This window comes from Mustela nigripes, chromosome 5 (genome assembly GCF_022355385.1).
Source record: "Mustela nigripes isolate SB6536 chromosome 5, MUSNIG.SB6536, whole genome shotgun sequence".
Lineage (NCBI taxonomy): Eukaryota > Metazoa > Chordata > Mammalia > Carnivora > Mustelidae > Mustela > Mustela nigripes.
In genome coordinates this window covers 80520492-80545338 of record NC_081561.1, presented here as the reverse complement: position 1 = coordinate 80545338, position 24847 = coordinate 80520492, and the positions used below count along the sequence as shown (strand labels likewise).

The 24847-nt window shown below is 39.1% G+C and overlaps 1 protein-coding gene across 5 annotated transcripts in view; it reads right to left on the bottom strand.

The window, feature by feature from the left end:
* AKAP7 (A-kinase anchoring protein 7) overlaps positions 1–24847 on the bottom strand; it is a 154120-nt gene that overhangs the window by 27080 nt on the left and 102193 nt on the right. Inside the window, exons 1-2 of one of the 5 annotated variants that reach the window (XM_059400735.1) lie at positions 12688–13028; positions 10187–10255 (exon numbers count right to left, since the gene is read on the bottom strand). The exons of the other annotated variants lie outside the window; for them this stretch is intronic. Coding sequence (XP_059256718.1) covers positions 10187–10255; positions 12688–12736 — 118 coding nt within the window. The 5' untranslated portion in view covers positions 12737–13028. Of the gene's footprint in view, positions 1–10186; positions 10256–12687; positions 13029–24847 lie in introns of those variants that run through there. 5 annotated transcript variants of the gene reach the window in all.

The window sequence follows — 24847 nt, the reverse complement described above, 5'->3', positions numbered from 1 at the left end:
ATACATTTTTAGGTTCTATGAAACCTACAAACCTGTAAATCTAATTTTACATAGCAGATTAAGTAATGTAGAGTGTACAGTACACAGTAGTGGTACACAATAGCATCACAATGAATTGTTATCTTAAATTTCCCATACCCATATTAGAGAAAATTAACATAGCATCTAAATTTGGACAAAATTTTTTCATAAAAATTTCATTTATAAAGACAATAGGCAATGCACCTTCACTTGTTGTCTCTAGGATTTATTGATACCAACTGCTCAAAGTTACTACTGAATTCAATATTTAATGTTGTGTATAGGTAATATAAAAACACATCTAGATAAGAACCCAAAGTTGCATATTACATTTCAACTTTAGTATTCATTTATTTATTTATTTGAGAGAGAGTAAGAAAGTATGGGGAGTGGGTGGGGAGGGGCAGAGGGAGAATCCTAAGCAGGCTCCACGCTCAGCAAGAGCCAATGCAGGGACTGATCTCAAAAATCACAGAGTTCAAGGCTTATCTGACTGAGCCACCCAGGTGCCCTTACTTTTCTTTTAAGGCAAGTGTCCTGATCCTAAAGAAATGAGTTTAAAATAGTCATTTAATGGGTATTATAAAAAAATAACAAAGAAACATACATTTTTTTTCACCAAAACTTTGATCCTCCATTTAAGATGGCTTTAAATTAATAATTATTAATTCAAGGGTGCTGGATGGTACAGCTAGTTAAACATCTGACACTTGATTTCAGCTTGGGTTGTGATCTCAGTGTTGGGAGACTGAGCCCCTGTGGACCTCTGCGCTCAGCACAGTCTGCTTGAGATTCTCTCTCCCTGTCCCTCTGCCCCTTCCACTTGTGTTCTCTCTCTCTCAAATAAATAAATATATAAATATATCTTTCAAAAAAGGATTTCCTAATGCAAAATCTGACTATGATAATTTCTCTGTGTTTTTGGACTCCATTTCAGTATTTTCATTATTTAAAACCAGAGTTACTGCTAAGTTGACCCTTGAGCAACATGGGTATGAACTGAGCAGATCTAGCTTATATGCAGATTTTTTTTTCCCATAAATATATATACTGTACTGTAAGTATATTTTCCTTATGATTTTGTTAATAACATTTCCTTTTCTCTAGCTTATGTTATTATAAGAATACAGTTTATAATGCATATAATATACAAACTATGTGTTAATCAACTGTTTATATTATCAGTAAGGATTCTGGAAACAATAGGCTATTAGTAGTTAAGTTTTTTGGGAGTCAAAAACTATATACAGGGGCACCTGTGTGGCTCAGTGGGTTAAGCCACTGCCTTCAGCTCAGGTCATGATCCCAGGGTTCTGGGATCGAGCCCCATATCAGGCTCTCTGCTCAGCGGGAAGCCTGCTTCCCCCTCTCTCTCTGCCTGCTTCTCTGCCTACTTGTGATCTCTCTGTCAAATAAATAAATAAAATCTCAAAAAAACCCAACTATATACAGATCTTTGCACAAGGGGTCACCACTCCTAACCCCTGTGTTGTTCAAAGGTCAACTTATGAGCGTTAGAATCCTCCTGTTTATTTTTAAATTCTTCCTATGTTTATATATTTGCATATGTATTTGTGTAGAGATACACATCTATAAATATACATAGCTGTATCAGAAAAAAAAAACTAGAGTTATTCCGAACATAATTAAAATACTAGTGGGTTTTATATATCTAAAATCACCAAAAGAAAATGTGTGAGAACATACACCCACTGTCCTAATTCTGCCCTGCTGAAACCATAATAATTCCTTTCCTTCCATGTTAAAGAGTCCTCCAAATATTTCAAGACAACTAGTTCATCTGCCTTCTTTCCTCCTAGCTCAGCAGCCATAGTCCCTCAGCCTTCCTCTTAGGATGTGGTTTCCAGGCTCTTCACCAACCTGGCCTCCCTCCTCAGGACACACTCCCACGTTTCAGAATGCAACTGGTACAGATCTAGAGAGAAGGTCTTAGATGAACAGATCATCTGCTTGCCATTTTATTAGCTATCATAAACATCAGTCAAAACTCTGAACAAGCTGAGCTTCACAGCTAACTTGAGCTGAATGTTTTAAATGCTTGGAAAGTGTGAATTTTATTTTTGCTCTAACAGTCAGATGTAAGACATCACAGTGAAACTTGCAGTAATTTACATGGCATATGTCAACACCAATATTCTAACCACAAGACAAAGGAGAGGTGGTAGGGAGGGGTTATAGGATCATGTAAAAAAGTGGGTCACCATTTTCCATTGGATCCCTTCTTCATTACCAACTTCATTACCAACTAGGTGGCTCTTTCTCTTGTGGGAATGTGAAACCTTCTCTCCATCTACTCCAAGCATCCTGTTTTCATGGCACTTTCTCTCAGGCGCTACAATTTCTCTTTCTCTGTCTCTCTGTCTGTCTGTCTGTCTCTCTCTCTCTCTCTCTATATATATATATATATTAAGCTTACAAATGTACTTGAATAAACTCACAAGTTTTGGGGGCAGTATGTAGAAACAAAATTATAAACTTCAAATAATAAGTTTTTGACTCAGCCTTTAGGAAAATTAACATTCTTTATATCCCAGTTTCCACAGACTTTAAGCTAAAACTATGCTTGCTCTTTTTATCTTCATCATACAGTTTTTGTCTATGACTACTTCCTAAGAGCAGAGAACTTGACTATATAATGGAAAGGCTGGTTTTAATAATTCCAAGTCCTGTTAACTTGTACCTCTGGCAGTATAAATGTTTGTCATAGGAAACTTTATTTTCTAAAATGTTTTTTTTTGTAGGAATGGTGTTTGCCTGCGTCAAGCTGTAACCACTGCCTGTGACAGGGGTTGGAGGCAACCCCTACTCTCAGCGGCAATTAACTCGTTCTCCCTGGACTTGGCAGACACTGCCATGTAACTTCCCTGGTATGGAAGGGTTGTGACTTTGCTTGTTTGACCGAGAACACCAAGACTTTTTATCTTGGCTTTTTCCACTCAGGCCACAATAAACACTGGGATCCAACAAACGTCTTTTTAAAAAGTCATGAAAATTAAAAAGAAATCCTCCAGCATAAGAAATAACACAGAGAACATGGGGAGATGGAGAGGAGAAGGGAGTTGGGGGAAATCGGAGAGGGAGACGAACCATGAGAGACCGTGGACTCTGAGAAACAAACAGAGGGTTTTGGAGGGGTAGGGGTGGGAGGATGGGTGAGCCTAGTGATGGGTATTATGGAGGGCACATGTTGCATGGAGCACTGGGCTTGGTACATAAATAATGAATGAATATGTGGTGCATAAACAACGAATTCTAGAACACTGAAGAGAAACTAAAAAAAAATTAATTAATTAAAAAAAAAAAAACTAAAAAAAAAAAGAAATCCTCCAACAACAGGGACCACGTATCATCATTGCACCTTCCCTAACACCTGGCTCAGAGCTTTGAAAATGTATGGTGCTTAACAATATTAGTTGAAGTGGATGGAATTACTCTTCATAACAGCTCTTATTTGAAGCTAAATCTCATTGCCATTAAAATATAACATGAAAGTTCAGAAGAAATCAGAGTTTTTACTTCTTCTTCTTTTTGAGTTTTATTTCTTCACCAGATTTGTAAATATTTTTTCCAGAATGGGTCTACTCTTATAGATACAGAGTGTCCTCTATAATAGTATCTGAAGTCTCTTGGTTGAAGGTGACAGAAATTTAACTCAAGCAAGTTTAAGCAAAGAAAGAGGAGGATGTAATGCTTCATGCTCTAATGAAGAAGGCCTTCATCATAGCAGAACTCAGAGGCTCAAATGTTATCATGAGGACTGGCTCTTTCTCTTTCTCTGGCCTCCTTCCTTCTTGCTGGTTTCATTCTCAGGAAGACTCCCACTGACTCCCTACCATTTAGCAATCTTGTGTTTACATCTTTTCCACTCACTACCCAAAAGGAAGACAGACCTTCTCTCAAGTCTTAGGGAAGACTCCCAATGGACTCTGTTTGGACCACACATCTTTCCTAAAACAGAGATTTAGGCATCCTGATGGACAGACCCCAATGAGAAGGCAAGGGAGTGTCCCAAGGGAAAAAATGCCACACCGATAAGTCTACTCAACAATTCAAGGCTTGAAATTATAAGTCCTTTTTTTCTCCTTCTGGGCATGACAGAAATAAAACCATGGTTCTGCCAAGCTGACTTCTAAAATGACTATAATTATACAGTATACTCTCATTTGTTACAGAGAAATGATATTTACTGGGTCTATTACATGCCAACGACAGTGTCAGACATTTTTATATATGTTAGCTTATTTAATTCTCATAATGTGTAGATATTTAAGACAAAGGTACAGAGGCTGAGAGAGGTTACATAGCAGATTTTAGAACCAAAGATGTAAGCTGAGTCTATCTGCCCTCAAAATCCCTTTGTTTTCAGCACTGAGAGTTTCAGGGCTCTTTTGGGTTTCTTTACTGTGAGTATCAGAAATTTGCGGATAAAAGCTGAAAGACCTACATATTAGGCAAGGCCAACTTAATTAAAAGGAAGGCAATTATCTATAGAAAGTGATTTATCAGATGCCCTGAAAGAGTTTTACTAGTTGCCTGAAATTTCTCCGCTAGAGATTATTTTGGACTTAGTCATTACTGCTGCTTAATTTATTTTATTATTTTACTACAAATACTTCCCAAGAGCACTTGGGATAATGAGCCTTGCTCAAATGCAAATGACCCAGGAAGGGGTAATACAGGAAGCATTCTTCTATTCGCCAAAACCTTTATGTACATCAGATTCTCCAGTCCTTTTTCCCTTGGCCCTCACCCAGGAAGGAAGACATAGGGACAGGCCACATCACACTGCTCAACAGGACATCTGGGCAGAGCTCACAGCAGCCAGTGATGCACCAGAGGCTGGGAAAAATTCTACAACCTCTGTACTCCCAATGAAAATTACTCAGCATTGATCAGACAATCGAGGAAAACTGTAAAGAGGTCTGATAACAGTAACAAAAAGCAATACAGTTACTAGATAGCCTATGAATTAGCAAAGGGAATTTGCACTAATTTTCCTCCACTTAATTTTAGAAACATAAACCTCTTGGGTAGACATTATTTAGTAAAGGAAAAATCTAATCTTTAGTGACTGTGGTTAAATGCTTTCTATCACACACCCCATTACTGGTGCCGCCACAGTATTACCCACAGGAATCTTACACAAAATGGAGTCTCTGGTTACACAGAGCACGGTTGGCTTCACTGTGCTTTCCTGCTTCAGAAAGGGGGCAGGGGAGTCCCAGGCTACTCCCAGCTCTTGGTCCCCCAGCACCTCTGGACAAATGTATCCGAGAACTCCTCCAAACTTCCCCCTCTTAACTGGGGCAGTTAGGAAGCATTTATTTTTTAACTGTTTCTCTTCATAAGCAGTTTTCTGAATGATCTACCTGGTACAGTACCTGACACACAGGAAGTGTTCAGTAAGTTAAAAAGAAGAAAGGGGGACAGAAGAAGGAGGGAGGGAGAGCAAGAAGAAGAAAGAGCTGCATTCTTTCTATCATATTTCTTTCTTTGAGTCTTAGTTTGAAGGGACAAATGGGGAGAAGCTCGGTAAACTTTCAAGATCATGGTAGTTCAAGCCCTGCTTCTTAAAAATGAGGAAGCAAGGCCCACAGAGGCTGGTAATTTCCCCAGTGTCAGACTGTTAAGAGCAGAGCTGAGTTTCTCGCCCACTTCTCCTTATGCCCAGTCCTGTGCTCTTTCTATAGCAAAAACTTCATGCCAAGAGACAGGCCATATGTTTTCAACAGGCAGCAGCAGAACGGGAGTTCCACTGTGTCCCTGTGTCCAAAAGCATTTTTACAGGCCAGGAAGGAGGGTGAACATTGTTGTCCGCTGGTGGCAGTTTCCCTATCACACACTTCCTGGGACACCTGCTGGAACATCTCAGTGAGAACATATTAAAATCCAAAGTTCTTTATAGGTTATGGTATTAACCAGAATCGTTCCAAGTTCTGTCCTCTGTCTCAGACAGACTCCCATTCCCGCATACTTGTAACAGAAAATGTGTCTCATTCTCTTCACTATCTCTTCACTAACAAACATTTAGAACACGCCTCCTTTTGGTAACACACTATGTTAGCCTCTGAAGCTATGAAGAGAGGTCTAGAACATGGGTCCTGCATGTGCAGCACTTGAAATCTGTGAGGAGATAGAATGCACGTAGGAAAGAGAACCTCAAAGTCGGTGTATCTAAGTACAAATGAGAGGAGCAAAGGATAAAGTTACAGGATTTCCAGGAAGCTTCCAGCGGATTAGAAAAATCTAAATTTTGAGTGTAACTAAACAATATCCACCATGGTAATTAAGGTTCAAAAATATTAGTCACCAGACATGAAATTAACAATGTTTATCTCAATTCATATATTAATGTTGTAGCACCAAATTCCAAATCATCAGAAAGAAACCATCTTGAGATTGGCTCATATTTATGAAACAAATACTATTCTGGTAACTCATGTCAAACAAAAAACTATATTGAGAAATATTTCATATATAAAAGTAAAATATGTATGTATTGTTAAAACACACATTTATAACCTTCCAACAAACAAAAGTCCAGGGCTGGATGGCTTCACTGGTGAACTCTACTAGACATTCCAAGAACATTTAATACCTATCTTTCTCAAAGTCTTCCAAAAAATCGAGGAGCAGGGAAAGCTTACAAACTCATTTTATGAGGTCAGCATTACCGTGAGGCTAAAACCAGACAAGGACACCATAAAAACAGAAAATTACAGGCCAATATCCCTGATGAACATAGATGCAAAAATCTACAACAGAGTATTAGCAAACGGAATTCAACAATCCATTAAAAGGATCATCTATCAACATTAAGTGAGATTTATTTCAGGGATGCAAGGATGGTTCAACATCAAATAATGTGACATTAATGAAACGAAAGGTAAAAATCATATGATCATCTCAGTAGATGCAGAAAAAGCATTTGGCAAAATTCAACATCCATTTATGATAAAAACTGGGTATAAAGGAAATATACCTCAACATAATAAAGACGATATATGACAAACTCACAAGACTAGGATGCCAACTCTACAGTTTTGGAAGTCCTAGCCATAGCAATCAGACAAGACATAAAGAAGAAATAAATGGTATCCAATTTGCTAAGAAAAGACTGAAACTGTCACTGTTTAACAGATGACACAACATTATATAGAGAAAAAACAAAAATGGATACCCCAAACTGTTAAAACTAATAAATGAATTCAATAAAGTTACAGTATACAAAATTCAAATACAACAATCTGTTGCATTTCTATACACTGGTAACAAACTATTAGAAAGAGAAATCAAGAAAAAAATCTCATTATAATTAGATTAAAAAAAACCCTAAAAATAAACTGAACTAAGAAGGTGAAAGACCTGTATGTACAGTGAAAACTCTAAGATGTTGATGAAAACAACAACAACAACTGAAAGCAATACAAATAAATGTAAAGATATTCCACAGTCGTGGACTGAAAGAATTATTATTGTTAAAATGTCCACACTATCCAAAGAAATTTATGGATTCAATGCAATCCTTATAAAAATTCCAAGGGCATTTCTCACAAACTAGAACAAATCATCTAATTCTAATAAGTATATGAACCACAAAATACCCCAAATAGCCAAAGTAATCTTGGGAAAAAAGAACAAAGTTAGAGGTATCACACATCCTGATTTCAAACTAGACTACAAAGCTATGGTAATAAAAACCATATGATATTGCCATGAAAGCAGACACACAGATTAACAGAACAGAACACAGTAGAAACAAACCCATGCATATGTGGTCAATTAATTTATGACAAAGGAGGCAAGAACATACAATAAAGAAAGGACAGTATCGTCAATAAATGGTGTTGAGAAATTGGACAGTGACATGCAAAGGAAAAAAGAGAACCACTATCTTGCACCATATACAAAAATTACCTCAAAATGAATTAGACTCGAATGTGAGACCTAAAGCCATAAAACTCCTAGAAGAAACCTTAAGTGGTAAGCTCCTTGACAATTACATTAGTGATGTGGTTTTGGGTTTGACTCCAAAGGCCAGGACAAAAAAAATAAATAAATAAAGAAATGGGACTATATCAAACTTAAAAAGCCTCTAAAAAAGAGAAAAGAAAAGAAAACAAGCTTCTGCACAGTCAACAAAATTAAAAGGCAATCTACTGAATGGGTGAAGATATTTGCCAATTACATATACCATAGGGGTTAATATCCAAAATATATAAAGAACTCATACAATTCAATAATAACAACAAAATCTTTTTAAAAATGGGTAAAGGATCTAAATAGACACTCTTCCAAAGAAGGCACACAGATGGCCAATAAGCATTTGAAAGATGTTTAACATCACTAATCATCAGGAGGAAGCAAATCAAAACCACAATGAGATATCACTTCATACTTGCCAAACTAGCTATTACCAAAGAGACAAGAAATAACAAGTTTTGGTAAGGGTGTGAAGTATGAGGTTTCCTCAGAAAATTAAAAATAGAATTATCGTCTGATCCAGCAATTCCACTTCTGAGTATCTAACAAAATATATAAAAACACAAATTTGATAAAATACATGAATGTTTATGTTCACTGAAGCATTATTTATAATAGTCAAGCTTTAGAAACAACCTGAGTATCTGCTGATGATGAAAAGATAAAGAAAATGTGGAACACACACACACACACACACGGAATACTACTTAGCCACAAAAAAGAACAAAACAGTACCATTTGCAACACCATGGACAGCCCTTGAGGGTGTTACACCATGTGAAATAAACCACACAGAGAAAGATAAATACTGCTGATTTCCCTTACACGTGGAAGCTAAAACCAACCAACAAAACAAAACCCAGACTCAACAGATACAGAGAACAGACTGACTGGTGGTTGCCAGAGAGGAGGGGATGGGGAAGTAAAATGGGTGAAGGGTACCAATAGGTACCAAACTCCACCAATAAAATAAACAGCATGAGGAATCCATTCAATAATACTGTGTTAACTTTGTCTGATGACAAATGGTAACTAGACTTAACAGTAGTTATGATCCCAAAGTACACACATGTCAAATCCCTATGCTGTACACACGAAATTAACATGCTTTGTATGTCAGTTATACTTCAATAAAAAGACACATACTTGGAAAATTAAAATCTGGGTCTTACAGAAATACACCCTATTTTATTTTCAGCATCACAAAATATCAGGGTTAGAAAGTAACCAAGTTACCAGTGTATCCATTCATTAGCTGTTCCATTCACCCTTACACACCCCTAGTTATGGCTTCTCATCCTATGCTTGAAAACCTCCAGTGACAGTAACCTGACTAGCTGACGAGGCAGTCTAGTTCATCTTTGGACACTTCTCTATTTCATACCACATAAAAGCAATGTACTTCCAAATGGGAAAATTTGCAAAAGGGGAAGAGCCAGTGGAATGTTTTCTAATTCATTACAGAGGTCTCTGTCTTTCGTTATTAAGTTTTCTTTTGAGGTCTACTTCATGAGACTGTTGAAGTACATGGTCAGTAAGCCTGTGCAGTAACATTCCTGTTCCTAGACATTCCCTCCAGAAAGCTCACTATGAGATATTAGATAATCCAAAGAAAACAAATTCTATGTAAGAATCCACCAAGAAATACTAGATTGACAGTATCTACAATATCTGTTAATCCTACAATATCTACAGTAATGTTTCACACTAAGTATGTTCCTGTGTAGCAATAGAAAGAGTTTTAACTTGCAATAAATGCACTTATTAATCTTGCAAGAAACATGCATTTATTATCAGCATGTTCTACTTATTGTGGCCCCAAAGCATACAGCTCAAGAAAATGCTTATAGCTGGGATTTAAACAAAAAGGGTGTAGTTGCTTTGTGTGGCATTAACTGAGAAGCCATGATGGGTTCTACTCTATTTGACAATTCACCCCATTAACAAGATTTCTGGCTATGCATGAAGTTAACTTTTCACAAAAACGTAGGGCCCTTGCACAACTAGTTGATTAAACAATCATCTTGTTTGCGATCAACAGATTAAAATAGTAACACTGACAAATGAATGAAATGGGAATACTTTCCATCTACCACCACCACCAAGGCTCAAAGCAGGATACAGCAGCAGTGGGAGGGGACAAGGAGTTACTAAATCTTACCACTTGGCCAGCTGGGTATATCCTGTCTGTATCTCTGCAGGACGGTAGAGGACGGGCTTTCCAACTCACCTGTGTTTTGAGAATGACATCCACAAATTTAAACTCTCACCCAAACCTGTTGTGCTCCCTAATTTGAGCCACTCTGAGGAGGTATATCCCCGAGCCATCATCCCTTACAGCAGAATTGAAGGGTGCAGGCCCTCGCATTTTCGGACTCTGCCTCTAGTCGGTCCCCACTGAGCATGTGGCTCAGCGCAGCCGAACTAGGCTGCTAGGTGGGGGTGCAACGATGGACAAGACCCGGGGTTACTGTACAACCCAGCAGCAGGATCAGAAGAATGCTGGGCCCTCCCAAGCGTCTCCTGTGGATTCTTTTACCTGTAACCAACACAACTTACAGACTGCCTATCTATAGCTAGTGCTCATTTACACATTTCTTGAGGCATGGCCAGTGAATTCTCTGCCACTTTTTTCTCAAGTCCCCTTTGTAAGTGCTGTTGACATGTGTTACCAGCAGTGTTACAGCACCTGGCAGAGCCGCCCTTCTTTCGACCCTCTGGTAGCAGAGAAATTAAACACAGCATTCGGAAAACAGCTGATGGATGTGTGATGGAGTGTGGAGCAGACTGTGAGTAGGAAAACAGGGAAACAACGTCAAAATCAAAGACAATCGCAAGAATGGTGAGGGGACAGGGGTAGGTGAGCAGCCAGTGGGGGTGGAGGAGAAGAAAGGGGGACGGATGCACAGATTCCAACCTTCATTTGCACTTCTGAACTAGAGCTTCCCTTTAGACACAGTGTAATGCTTTCAATTCTTTTTAAAATTTTTGGAACTTGAGGAAATAACCCCCAAAGGCAGTCTATATGACTCCCTATCAACTAACACGAAGAAGCACTGTGCACAAAACACAAGAATTTGCACCCCACAATCCCAGATAAAGAAAAACAGAGAAGAGCAAATTTCTCAATGAGGGGAACCCTGACTTCTGTCAGCACCAAGAAGACTGCTGACACACGAGGAAGGAGGGAAGCAGGAGAGAAGGAAAGCCAGGGTTCCAGGGGAAAACGGGGAGCAGTAGAACGGCAAGTGGTGAAGGGTCAGGAGGGAGAAGGGGGAGAGTTACCATCCCTACTTCTGTCTGTCCAGCTAGAGATGCTGTCCAAGCGATGACTCAATCAACCAAAACCCTTGGCAATTATAAATCAATCATCCTGACAAATACCCGAAAAGTTTCAGGCTGCCAAAGTAATGTCGATGCTCATTGTTAAAAAAAAGTAAATAAATAAAATAAAATAAAAATGAACAATCCTGCTGTAAACTCACCTCAGGCTTTGAACTCAGAGTCATCTGAATTGTACACTATCGTTTTCACAAGTAAAGCTGAGAGCACAGTTATTGGCTCTTGTTAATAATCAAATGCTCCAAAGTCTCCCAACATTTATTCCCAAGCACTCCCCGAAGATTTCTTATAAAAACTGCCTTATTTCCCAAGGGAACAGGTATAGGATGTGTGTTAGTTTTTTAAAAAACCTGCCCCTGGCCAGTTTCCTGAAGAACCGGCAGCAGAAAATATAAGCCAGATGTGGACTCTTCGGTATCTGAAGCAGATATCATGAGATTCCAGAGACCGATTAAAATTTATTTAAAGAAAGCCCTGATGTGACAGAAATATGACTTCAAATTTAGTAAGTAGGACTATAAACATTTTATGGAAAAAGCATGAAAAACTCAGTATTGGGGGGCCACTAGTGTAAGGCCAGTTCTATTCAGCATACAAATTAAAATGCTAGTCCTGTCTTTAACAAAGCCAAAATGTAAGTGAATACACAGAATCCAGGGAGGAAAAGAATTTCATGCAAGTGTCATCAGTTTGAGTTCTGTTTTCCCAACCATAAGCAGATGCTGAATCTGCCTGGCATCGGCTGAAAAATATGCATGAGGTTTTCACTGGGAAGCAAGGCAGCGTCCCCTGTGTGGAGAGCTGTCTTACAGGTACACCTGAGTCCCCTCTGTGGAGAACAAAGCAGAGGACACGTGAAAATATCTGCAAATGTGTAATATACGTCATTTCAGAGCCGGCTTGACTTCTCTGTGTGTTATTTTCGAGCCCTGCTCTGAAAATATCCCAATTTCAGAGAAGAAAGATGAAGTCTGGTTCATACCACATAGCAAATTGCATGCAGTGATTTAAAGAAAGTCAAAACTAAACTCTGACTCTAGATAGTGGGATAAGAAGGAGCTATAGGATTAGCAATAGACGAAAATCAAAAATAAGTTTTTAGGATTTTGTATTTTTAACATAGCTTATTTATTGAGTTGCTGTACTTTCCCCAGTTAATTATTAACCACATACCTACCAATTCTTTTAAGAAATGCACAGGAAAATCACAGCTCATTCTTCTCTTATCGTTCCCATAAGAAAAAAAAAAAAAAACCCAAAACTAGCCCTGGAAGACAACCACACAAGCACTTAGGACCTGTACGGTACAATCACACTTACTGATTTTTTCCTCATCTCTTGAGAAAGGAAAGCAGCAAAGCTGGCCCATGGCACTGGTGCTGTCTTTCCTTCCTGGTGCTCTTCTCCCCGGGCACCCCAAATAGAAACTGCAGTTTACACCGCGGTCTGTGAGCACACCCTGCCTATTCCACTCAGAGCACGAAGAGCCAATGCACAGCCAGCAGAGAGAAAGGAGAAGGGAACTCGCGGCGGTGAGCAGAAAGGCTCCACCTCCCAGCCCTCCAGCCAGAGGCAACTGCACTGGGACCAGCGTTCGGGGAGAGAAGTAGCCATATGCTCGCCCAGTTCTCACACAGCTGAGAGCTCCCGGCCTCTGCTCCCTGCCAGGGGCACAGCCCAGGGAACTGTGTGTCTTCAAGAAAGATAATCAGGCACAAACCACAAGGAGTGGTCCTCGCTCCTGCAGACAAATATAGTAATTACACAGAGAAATTCAGAGGAAAAAAAAAATCCCTACATTTTCTGCCTGCTACTTAAAGAGGAAGAGCTTTCTTTTACCCCAGGAGATTTGGGGTTCTTTGTTTTATGAATAAGGAAGCTGACGTGGCAGAACACTGAAAAAGCAGCTTGAATGAAGTACCACTAATGATCCACGAGCCGCACCAACTGTAGGAATGACAGGGAAAGTGGGGAACAGTCCTGCTGTCAGCACTTTACAGTGTAGCTTTTAGAGTTAAATGTTCTGCTTTCTGAAACACTCCTGTGTTCTTCTAGTAAATCAATACTATGAATTTTGAAATCAGAGCATCAAGTATGTCGTTAGCCCAGAAAATTCCCCAAATCTAGAAGCACCACTGAGAAAAAGAGCAGAGATAAAAGCACCTTTCAGAATAAATCCAAGGGGTGGGTAAGCCAATTCAGGGACAGCACAACAACTAATTTTAAAATACAATATTTGAACTTCATGACAGGAGATAAATGACTGAGTAACAGCTCCAAATCTGTTCCCTTAGAGAACAGCCTTACTTTATGACGCCACAGGAATGAAAGACAAACACCCTCCAAATTCCTGTGGTGCTCTACTTCCTAGCAAGGCACACACACACCAATTAACCAAGACGTGGAAGGGTGATCGTGAAAACCTTCTGTGGTTCTGGATGCAGGATGCCTGCCTGCATTCTCTCTGAACAAGAAGATAATGCAGTTTGGAAAAATAAAAGCTGTCCATTTTTTTTATGTTAAACATTATTTTGTGCATTAAAGAAATATTTGTAGTTAACACTCTTCATTGAAAAAAACGAGTAAGTCCTAGCATTCCTAATCACCAACGTCGATGTTGCCATAAAACCTTTAGAAAAAGAAAGCCATAGGTTTGAATCCCAGATCTGCCAGGTATTAGCAGTTCTGAAATCATGACCTCTTTGTCAGAGTTTGGGTTAACCTCCTCTGTAAGACCTGAAAATCAGGTTAAGTTCATTATTAAGTTTTTAACTTGTTGTTGCAAAGCAGATAGTGTTTGAGAGGAAGGAAAGAGGCAGAGAACAGATTACTATAGCTGTTTGCACCTCCGTCTTTCAGCACCAGCCAGGAATCTCTCCACCTCCTGTTGCAATCTCCTGCCTCTGGGCTGCCATCTTGAGTTACTGCTTATACATGTGGACTCGGAGCCAAAAGGCTCCTCCCTGACATGCAGCACTCAGGGGACAGTATGCTGTAATGAACCCTACACCAGCTTCACTTTATTAATTCTTACTAGCACTACTTCTAACAACATGCAATTAAGAATATCAGTTACAGTATCTACCTTGGGATATCCTACAGTCTAAGGGGAAATATATATATAATATCAGAGATACATATGTGTAATGGCCAAGATTTTTTTTTTCATAAGCATTAAGAATGAACCAACCAGGGGTGCCTGTGTGGCTCAGTGGGTTAAGCCTCCGCCTTCGGCTCAGGTCATGATCTCAGGACTCTCTGTTCAGCGGGGAGCCTGCTTTCCCCCTTCCCCTCTGCCTGCCTCTCTGCCTCCTTGTGATCTCTCTCTCTCTCTGTGTCAAATAAATAAACAAAACCCTAAAAAAAAAAAAAAAAAAAAAAAGAATGAACCAACCATAATACAAGATTAGGAAAAAAACTGAAAAAAATTCAAGACAGGAATTTTTAAACTGGCTTTGAATTGTGCAAATGATTAGCATAACATTTAACCTCAAGGAGAGGATGGAATCTGGTTTCCTCTCACTCAGAACTCTCTGTTATGGAAGGCTATAATTTCATACCTTGGGTCACAGCTAGTCCCAGCCCAGGATTTCCAGGAATGGTCTTCACATTGCATATTTTTATGTTTTTTTCAATAAAGATGATTCATTAAATATTCAATTAAATGTAATTTCCCTTCTATAGATTTCTTAAGAGTTTCCATATACCCAAATTTTCAACTCCAAAGAACAGAAACATTCATATGTCTGGATTTTTGTTTGTTTGTTTGAAAAACAAACCATCCATAGGTTGTGAATACTGATGAAAAAGTGATTATTTTTTCCCCCACCATCACATGCCCCCTTCCTCAAAGTTGAATAGCTACCATCCAGAAGGACCTAGAGAGCAGTCATCATTTACCCAATTGTTCGGGAATACAGAAGTCTGTAACTGACCTGAACAGCACAAGATACAAGCCCCTCCTCGCCCTTCCCTATCTCGCAAAAACAATCAAGTAGTAAGCTGAACAAGGATAAATGCTAAGATTTTCTGGAACTTACTATAAGCCAGGGTCTTGCTAAGTGCTTTGTATTTACTCTCATTTCATCCCTACCACAGTTCTGTGAGGTAGGTGGTATTTCTACCCTCTTTTGACTGATGGAAAAAGTTGCGCTCAGAAAATAAACTAAGTCAAAACCTCTCAGAGAATATGGGCCAAAAATGGGATGTGAACTCACTTTGCCTGGCTGTACAGACCCTGAGCTCCTCAGCCCAGAGTTCTGTATTATTAAACACTATTTGTATGTGATATCGGGTATATACCTTACGAGACACCTTACTACAATATTGAATAATGCACATAAAAACAGCTATTTAACAAAGATCAGTGGTAATATGTTTAAATGTCTCGGTTTCTCATATTTTGCCACCAAATTCCTTTATTCATAGGGTATGAGTAATATAACCCTATGAAGGCAGATCCCTTATAGGAGCTGGAGCCTAGCTCTGCTCCCTGCCAAGCTGTGGGGCAGACTTCCTCTAGGGCACAGAAATGCCAGAATGGCCCCTGAAAGCATTCACCTTCCAGGAAAAATAGCAACTTACACCAGTCGTGAGGAATCCCTGAGAATATTAATGGGATTTGGTTAGAGGATTAACGGACTCTTTTCAGTCATTTAGAGAGATCTACCATAACTAGGTGAAGATTTTTAAAAGAAGTTAACCCATGCGGGGGTCTGGGGGATTCAGTCGTTAAGCATCTGCCTTCAGCTCAGGTCATGATCCCAGGGTCCTGGGATCCAGCTCCACATTGGGCTCCCTGCTCAGCAGGAAGCCTGCTTCTCCCTCTCCCACTCCCCTTGCTTGTGTTCTCTCTCTTGCTATATCTCTGTCAAATAAATAAAATCTTTAGAAAGAAAAAAAAAACCTTAACCTGAATGAGAAAACCTGACATGATATCATGTTTATAACTTTAAAGCTATCACCTCTTCATGTTTTCTTTTCTCCCAGGCCTAACTATGAACAAATCATGGTTGGGACAGACACCTGTCTGCTACAGTTGCTTGGACCCTTGTTATAATGGTTAGAATAGGAGGAAGGAAGCTAAACAGTGTGAAGGGTGACTGCTGCCTCCTCTCCATATGCTTTGGTCAGTTCTGAAAATACTGCCCCTGAGGGAAAAAAAGAATTCTTAACTATGACCAAAACTCTATTCTCTGTATCACTGGGTGGCATTATTTTCAATTTGAAAACACATACACTTGGATTTTGGAGCAACCTCATAAAAGTCTGACTCAACGAAAAGAACAAATCCCACTAAACTCTGAATCTGTAGAACTGTCCAGATTACCGCCTCCTCTGAGACCTCCAATTCATTAATAAAAGGAAATCTGCATTTGACAACTTACAGAAACACAAGAGAAAGAAATGAAAAAAGCAAATACTCCTTTATTAAAAAGAGTAGAGAGAAAGAGGGCATTAAATCACGAAGTGTAAAGAGATGGAAAAGATCCTTTATCTCTCCAAATTCTAGAACCAAGCCCTTAGGAAAAATGCTTTTAAGCACAAGAGACATACTTCAGTTAGATTTCATTATACAGCAGGTGGCATGCTTATGGAAACTGTTATGCTAAGAAATGTCACAGTTTCAGGGAAAATGTATGTAAGATCACGAAATGCTTGACAATTGATGAAAACACAACTCATAAAAATTGGATTGTTTTGGAATATATCCCAATTTTTTATGTTGACATCGGGGAACCAAAGACAATCTATCTGAGCCTTAAGAACATTGGATGCACATACTCAATATTGTATCCTGTCTATGTTCCTGTAAAACCAAATTTCAATTCTCAATAATCAATCCACAAAGTGTCTATCACCCAGACCAAATAAATGCTCCTTTCCTCTCTACCTAATGTTATATCTTTGCAGCCATTTTGTAACCAAAGGGCAAAGTTCTGAAGCTACCTGATTGAATATTGATCTTTGAAAGTTGTTCTTATGAATGTCTGTCTATAAGAAAAAGAGGCTGAGAAAGTCATAACTGAAAAACTTCAATGATTATCTGTAAATCTCACTGGTAAAGGCCTATTTTTAATTACCAGGTAAAAGAATCTTGATCTAACTGTGAAATTTGGGAACCAAGAATATTTTTTTACCATTATTCCTCCATTAGTCATACTTCAACAAAGACTTTTTATTTCTCTTTCCAGTGTTTTGTTTTTCTCTAACACTGAAAGTTAGAGGTATTTGTATTTGAAACTGCCAGATGCTATAGAATTTCAGTATATAATTAAAGGGAAAATGTGTTTTTTAAAACACAAGGAGAAAAACATAATGTACCATATACAGCATATGCACATTTAGGGAAGGGGAGGAAACAAGCAGATAACTAGAGTTACAAAAGGAGTCCTTCTTGACCAATTTGTAATAGTCTCTTCCAAATCTCTGCAGTGCATGTCTACCTAGTGCCAATTTTCAAATGCTTTCTACATGTTTATTATGAGGATCTTTTCCTCATCTTCTTTTTCTTCTTCTTCTTTTTTTTTTTTTTAAGATTTATTTACTTCTTTGGATGGGGGTGGGTGGGGAGCACAAGCAGGAAGGGCAGAGGTTAAGAAAGAGAGAATCTCAAGCAGACTCCCTGCAGAGTGCGCAGCCTGACATGGGCCTTGATCTCATGACCCTGAGATCATGACCTGAGCCAAAACCAAGAGCCTGATGCTCAAATGACCACGCTACCCAGGCTCCCGTGGTCAGTTATTTTCTATGTGCATGGCCCAGCCTTCAACAATGTATGTCACTGCGGCCCTTCCCTTAATTGGTAAGAAATAAATTAGGGAGGAGAATTTATTTTCCTGCTCAGAGAACAGACAGCAGTAGAGCTCTTGAGGTAGGAGGCTGGAGGATGGGCTGACGGGTTACATTACTTGCTTGAAGCCCTCCGATTTATATTATACCATTTAGTCAATTCAGTTTGCTTCTGGCCACTATTTATTAAGCACTTAGTATGTGTAAAGATGATAATCACAATGGCTCTAGAGGTGAGGTTCATGAAAACACAACTCATAAAAACTGGAGTACAAGGAGTACTCCCAAGTAAGTACAACCAAAGGAAGTAAGAGAGAAAGCCAGGGCCAGAGCTGTAGCCAGCAGAAATCTGTAGGCATGTGCTCATGGGGGCAGGAGGGGCATCACCCTATGGTAAATCCCATTGGACGGTTTTATTAAGGCAAGGCAGGAACAGGAGAACAAAGGCCAACAGCAGTCATCGATTCTAGTTAGCGGCCATTCATTCTTGCTTTTATACTCTGTCCTTCTTTTCAGGTATTAACAATGAAATCATAAAAACCGACAGGAATTACTTAACTCAAGGACAAGTTATATGATTGGATGTTAAAACCTTTAAAAAAAAGAAAAAAGGCAAAAGCAAAGAATGTACTTAATCTGCTGGCCAGTATTTGTATTATCTAACAGGGCTGCCTTCTTATTCAACTGCTTTTAATCCTTTAATGCCTTAGACTTTCTGAGGGAAAGCATCATCCTTCACAGCAGGAAAAAAACGTATTTCAGAAAAGCTAATAGGACCAAATGAGTAGATTCTGTTTGCAATTTAATAATGTAAACTACAAAAATTTGGTTGTATACTTTCTAATGTACTGGGGGTTTTCACAGTTCCTAATTATTCTTTATCTGGGAAATCCCCAATCTGTATTTAGCTCAAAAATGCTCCATTGTTTGACCTTGGACGAGACAACAGTCACATTTCCTGCTATATAAAGGATTGGAAGACCTCAAAAGAAAGGTGCTTTAATAACTCAGTGCAATACTATGAAAGGTTTTTTTTTTTTTTTTTCCCTCTAGTAACAGTGAAAGGGATGAGGAAGAATGAAAATAAATCCCCAAAATAACAAAAAGAAAATTCACTTATACTACATGAAAGACAGTGAAATCATGACTGGTTTTGGTAGGACTCAGTATCCGTCCTGATCTACAGTGGCCCAGGGTAACATTCATCTGATAGACTGTGTCAGTATTCATTCTGTGTATGGACACTTTTAACAACATTTGACAATAGTTATTTAAATGCCCATAAAACCAGGGCGCCTGGCTGGCTCAGTCCAGAGAGCAGGTGACTCTCAATCTTGGGGTGGTGAGTTTAAGCCCCATATCGGGAACAGAGATTACTAAAATCAATCACTCAATGAACAAAACTAAACCAAAAAAAAGTTGAAATACACATAAAACCAAATTACTGATGATGTAGAAAACAAAGGCAAAAAAATGTAGATAAAATTAAGTGTCCTTACAGCTTTGCAACCTTCCACTGACAAGTAGTTGAGATGGCAAAGCGACATTCCTCAAGGAACTCACAACTGCCTTAATGTTAATGCTTTGCTAGAGGCAAAAAGCAACCTAACCTTGGCATTAGCCAGACCTCCAGGATCCTTTAAATCCTCTTTAACACATGAAAATCCTTTTGGAAACTTCCTTGATCTCTGCCCCTCCCCACTTAGAAGTATATAATCAATAGCTCCTCACAATCCCAGTGCCACTCTTTCTGCCCACAGGTCCTATCCTGTGCTTTAATAAAACCAGCTTTTTATAAACCCTGTGCTTTAATAAAACCACATCTCGAGATTTCTTTCCTGACCGTTCACTTCCAATCCCCAACATCGCATCACTACGACTATTTTCTGTTAATACGTTTATTTCATAATCCAGATGTGTATCCAATGGGCGGCACTCAGCAGCAAGTAACAAAAAACTCTTGATCCAAATGGTTCAAAAAATAAAGAGATTCATCATTTCCTATAATCAGAGATGGAATGACTTTAGGGTTAGTTAATTCAGTGGCTTAACAAGATCAAGATTCACCTTTCTAGTCTCCCATACAGTGTACATATGTTTGTAGTCACCTACTGTCCCCGTGGTTAAGACGGTCACTAAGTCCTAGCATCACATCACAATCTCCAACTAAAAGAGGATGTTCTCTTCCCTCTGAATCTCTAAGTCTCAGCCAAAACACTATTGTCTGAGTTCTCATGTAGATATCCCTTCAGATATCAGAAATGGGTCACATGCCACTTCCTAAACTAATCACTGGCAAGAACAGAACCAGTCACCAGCAGGCCCAAAGCCAGGCCCCTATGCCCTGAAGTTCGCCACCTCGCGGGGAATGCAGGGCCCTGCCAACAGAGAATGAGGAGGGCAAGAAAATGGATTCCTAACCGGCAAACCACTAGTGTTGCCAGTGGTCAATTAAAATTAGTAAAGTTATCAAAAGGGTCAATAAATATTTCGTATAGCAGAAAAGGGAAAAAGCCTTAAAAGTAAATAATTGAGAAGAATGCCATGCCAGTAAAAAACAAACAGAAAAGCAAAAACAATCATCTGTGGATAAACGTACGGCACACTTATATATTGAATGCGTGGTTGGGAGAACCAGTATCACAACCGTTAACTGCCTTTCTCCCCAACCTTACTATGTAAGATTGACTTCTTAAATAAAAGCTTTTGCTTTGATCGGAGCTGTTAGCAAGGAAAGTATTTTTGGCAGCCATGGCTCCCTGGTAGGAAATATAAAATTTATGATGATCAAAAGCAGTTGCTTTTACTCATAGCCAGAAGCAAGTCAAAATAGTCACCTGGATACCCTCGTCAGTAGAAGATCAAGTAGAACCACAGTGAATAAAATGACAAAATGTAGTTCTGTTAGCTACAGGTAGTGTTCTAGGTACTTTATATAAAATGTTTTCAAGTTAAATAAAATAGTCAAGGATCTTTATGGGTTAACGAAAAGAAACAGAGAATTTCAATTTCATAAAGGGAAATGAGTATACTCAGTTTCTTCAGCTCTCCTGGTCCCTGTTTTTACCAGAACAAGTTTCTCAGTAAAAGGAAACTTGCATCGGGAAGTTTTTCCTTTCCTTTCCTTTCTGCCATTGTTGTCCAGATTCCATACACTACAATAAAATAATAATCAGATGTATCATATTTGCTGAACCAATGTCCATCACGATTTATTCGAGGCCCTTGATGTCAGATCTCCTTCCTTCCTTTGTAATAGTTTTCCGGGGTAACTGGCTGCAAAACTAGCCTGAAGTCCCGGGTTTCCAGTATCCCTCAATTACTTCAGTCAGGGCCGCAGCTTTAACTGTGATCCTAACGCCACTGAATCCCAAATTTCTCTCTCAGAGAGGTCATCTATGTCCCACACCTCCCTCTGGAATGTCACTTGACTGGGCCACAGATGTTTCAATATGTCTAAAATCAAACTCATCCCCCTGTCACCAAAATGTTTTCTCTTTTGTCCCTTATGTTGGTGGAGGGCACTACCGTCGACCTAGCTGTTAAACCCCAAATACGGGAGCCATCCGAGAGCTCTCCCCTGTCTTTCATAATCTGCTGCAAACCTGAAAAGAGACTGATTTCTCCTGCCTACCCAGATCTGCAGTACACCCCTCCTTCTCCACCTCCCCTGCCAGTGCTAACTACGCAACATCTTCAGGACCTGCCTAGCATAGTGCCACAGTCTCCTCACTCATCTTGCTGATTCAGTCCCCTGTTCTCCCCACCATCGGGCTTTTATACTACTAATAGAGTGGCCTTTCTAAGGCACAAATCTGAGCGTGTCATTTGGAGCTCTAAAATTTTGGAAGGCTCCATTTCTTACAAAATTAGATCTGAATTAAGATTGCAGGATAGGTAATTCACATGCACTGAATGCATTGCTTATACTCCTCTGGGAAGCTCCTCAGCCTGGAAAACACCTCCCTTTCACCTTCCTCCTTCCCACATTCTCATGTTCCACCCTTATCCTTCCCTCTTCAGTGCAGCCTTCCCTGAGTGCAGCCTTCCCTGACAATCCCAGGCTGAATTACAAGCGCACTCAGTTGGTTCCCATTAACTTCCTTACAGTCGTTATCACCTTCAATTGTGATTGTTTGCCTGACTTGGCACTGGAATGTAAACTCCGAGAGTAGAGTCCTTTTGGCCCTCCTTTGATCTTCAATATATAACATAATGCTTGGCGCTTGGTAGGTTCAATAAATATCTGTTCAGTAAATTGCACAAATAAAATACAACAAAATGTGTTTGTGTGCACAGCTAGCAGCTCTTCAAATGCCCCGAAGGAGCTAGCCTGATAGCTCAGGCAATATCGAATCCCAAGTTCACTCCACCAATAGAGCAACAGCCAAGAGCCGTTTACTCACCACAGTCATACTCCCCTCCCTTCCAATTCCTGTTTTAAGAGTAAATAGAGAACAAAAGAATATAGCGGAACTAGATTTTTAGACCGAGCTGGACAATGAGAACGTTATTGTCTTCCTATTAGTCAGATGTGATGATAATTAAAGTTTAGCTCCGGCAAAAACTAAAGTACAACCATTTAACATAAAATAGAGAAGTTGGGAATGATAACGATGGAAGAAATTTTCATGAGCTCGTTCAGACCTCCAGCTTAGATGACTCACAAATGATACTCTCTCTTGCACCTTAAAAGATGGGTCAGTAAAGACATTTAACAAATCCCTTAACACCCTGCCCCAGTGTTTAACAATCAATCTTTTAGAGTCCAAAGTTTCTCTAATTCCTAAAATAGTATATTCCCAGTAAAGATTAAAAAGAAAATCACTTTTTTTCCTTATACTAACCCTTCCTTCAGTCACTCTTTAGCCCTCTTTGTCCTAGGCTTAAGAATCCTATACACATTAGGGTGCCTGGGTAGAACAGCTGGTTTAGTGACTGACTCTTGGTTTCCATTCAGGTCGTGATCTCGGGGTCATGAGATTGAGCCCCACACCGGGCTCTATGCTCAGCGTGGAGTCTGAGTAAGACTCTCCTTCCCTGCCCCCTGCTTGCTTGCTCTCTCTCTTCCTCTCTCTAAAATAAATAAAATCTAAAAAAATAATAATAATAATTCTACACACACTTTGTAATAAACACAGCAATAATAACGGATACTAGTGAGTGAATGCTGAGTATCGAGTGAGGCACCATGCTAACTAAGTGCTTTTCGTGCATTATCTCATTCAGCCCTCATGATTTAACCATCATTATTAACCCCATCTCACAGATGGGTTTGGGGTCCTGAAGTAATGTGTGCAAGGAAACCAAGCTGGGAAGTGGCAGTGACCATTACAACAAGGTCTGTCTCACTTGAGGAACTTCTGGGTCACTGCGCCTTTCCCTCTGTAGCACGTGCACTGTCTCTCCACTGTTCTGCATCTTAATTCCTTAGTGCCTCACTGAAATGGAGATGAACTTCATGAATTTTTACATATTTGTCTCTTGTGATTTCATCACATCATCAAATTGTGTTTTTTCTAAATAACATTACATTAAAGAGCAGAGACTGCCAACTTTGTTGTGTTTTTCCTAAACCCAGGAAAAAATAAAATTAAAGTTTCTATTTTTGTAGTTACATATATAAATTACATATAAATATATATGCAATGTAAAATATTACATAAATACATAAATCAAAAGCACATGATATACATCCATGCACTTTTATTTTTTAAGTGCACCAATATTAATCACAGGCCATTAAAGGAAAGCAGTAAGAGTAACACAAGTCTATAATTACCTGAAGTGGGTGTTCCGATGTTAGAAACTCAAGAACACCATTGCTATAAGTATTCTGATATGACTAGCACAGCTATTAATATGAGTTACTAACATTTTTATAAGATTATTATGTTAGGCACTGTGCTAAACACCTTTAGAGTATTAACTAATGTGGTGAAAAGTTTATTCAGAGTCAATTAGGCAATGTGATGGGTTAGTTAGCCATGACTTTTGGCAACTAGAAGGGCCTCCTAACACTAGTTTTATTGTACATCTTAATGCCTTTGTTTGACCACAAGATTGGATTTGCACTCCAATAATATCATTCATGTAGTGTTTTTTTTTCTTAAAAATTCAATATTTACTTTCATATTTCCTTTAAGAGATTTTATTTACTTATTTGACACAGAGAGAGAAAGCACACACAATCAGGGGAAAAGCCAGGCAGAGGAAGAAGCAGGCCCCCTGATGAGCAAGGAGCCCGCTGGGGGACTCGATTCTAAGACTCTGGGATCATGGCCTGAGCTGAAGGCAGACACTTAACCGACTGAGCCACCCAGGCATCCTTATATTCATATTTCCTAAAATACACCAAAGGCTCTACAAATAAATCATAAAATAACATAAATTACTATTGTATCATGCTAGCACTGATGCTTAATTTGTCAGATCGTTAAATTTACCACAGAGCACTGCTCCTTTAGTATGTAAAGTTCTTACAGCATCTAATATAAATCATAAGGTTTGAAATCAGGCCAACAGATGGCTGCATTTTCAAAATAGCCTGAGCCACAGCTTCTACTTTGTGTTAGCATCAAGATTAATAGCTGATATACCAGTTAAAATACAGTAAGCCATCACTAAGATTAATTTCCTAGTTACTTAATTCTGAGACTTCCTAACTCAGGCAAATATAAAGAAATGA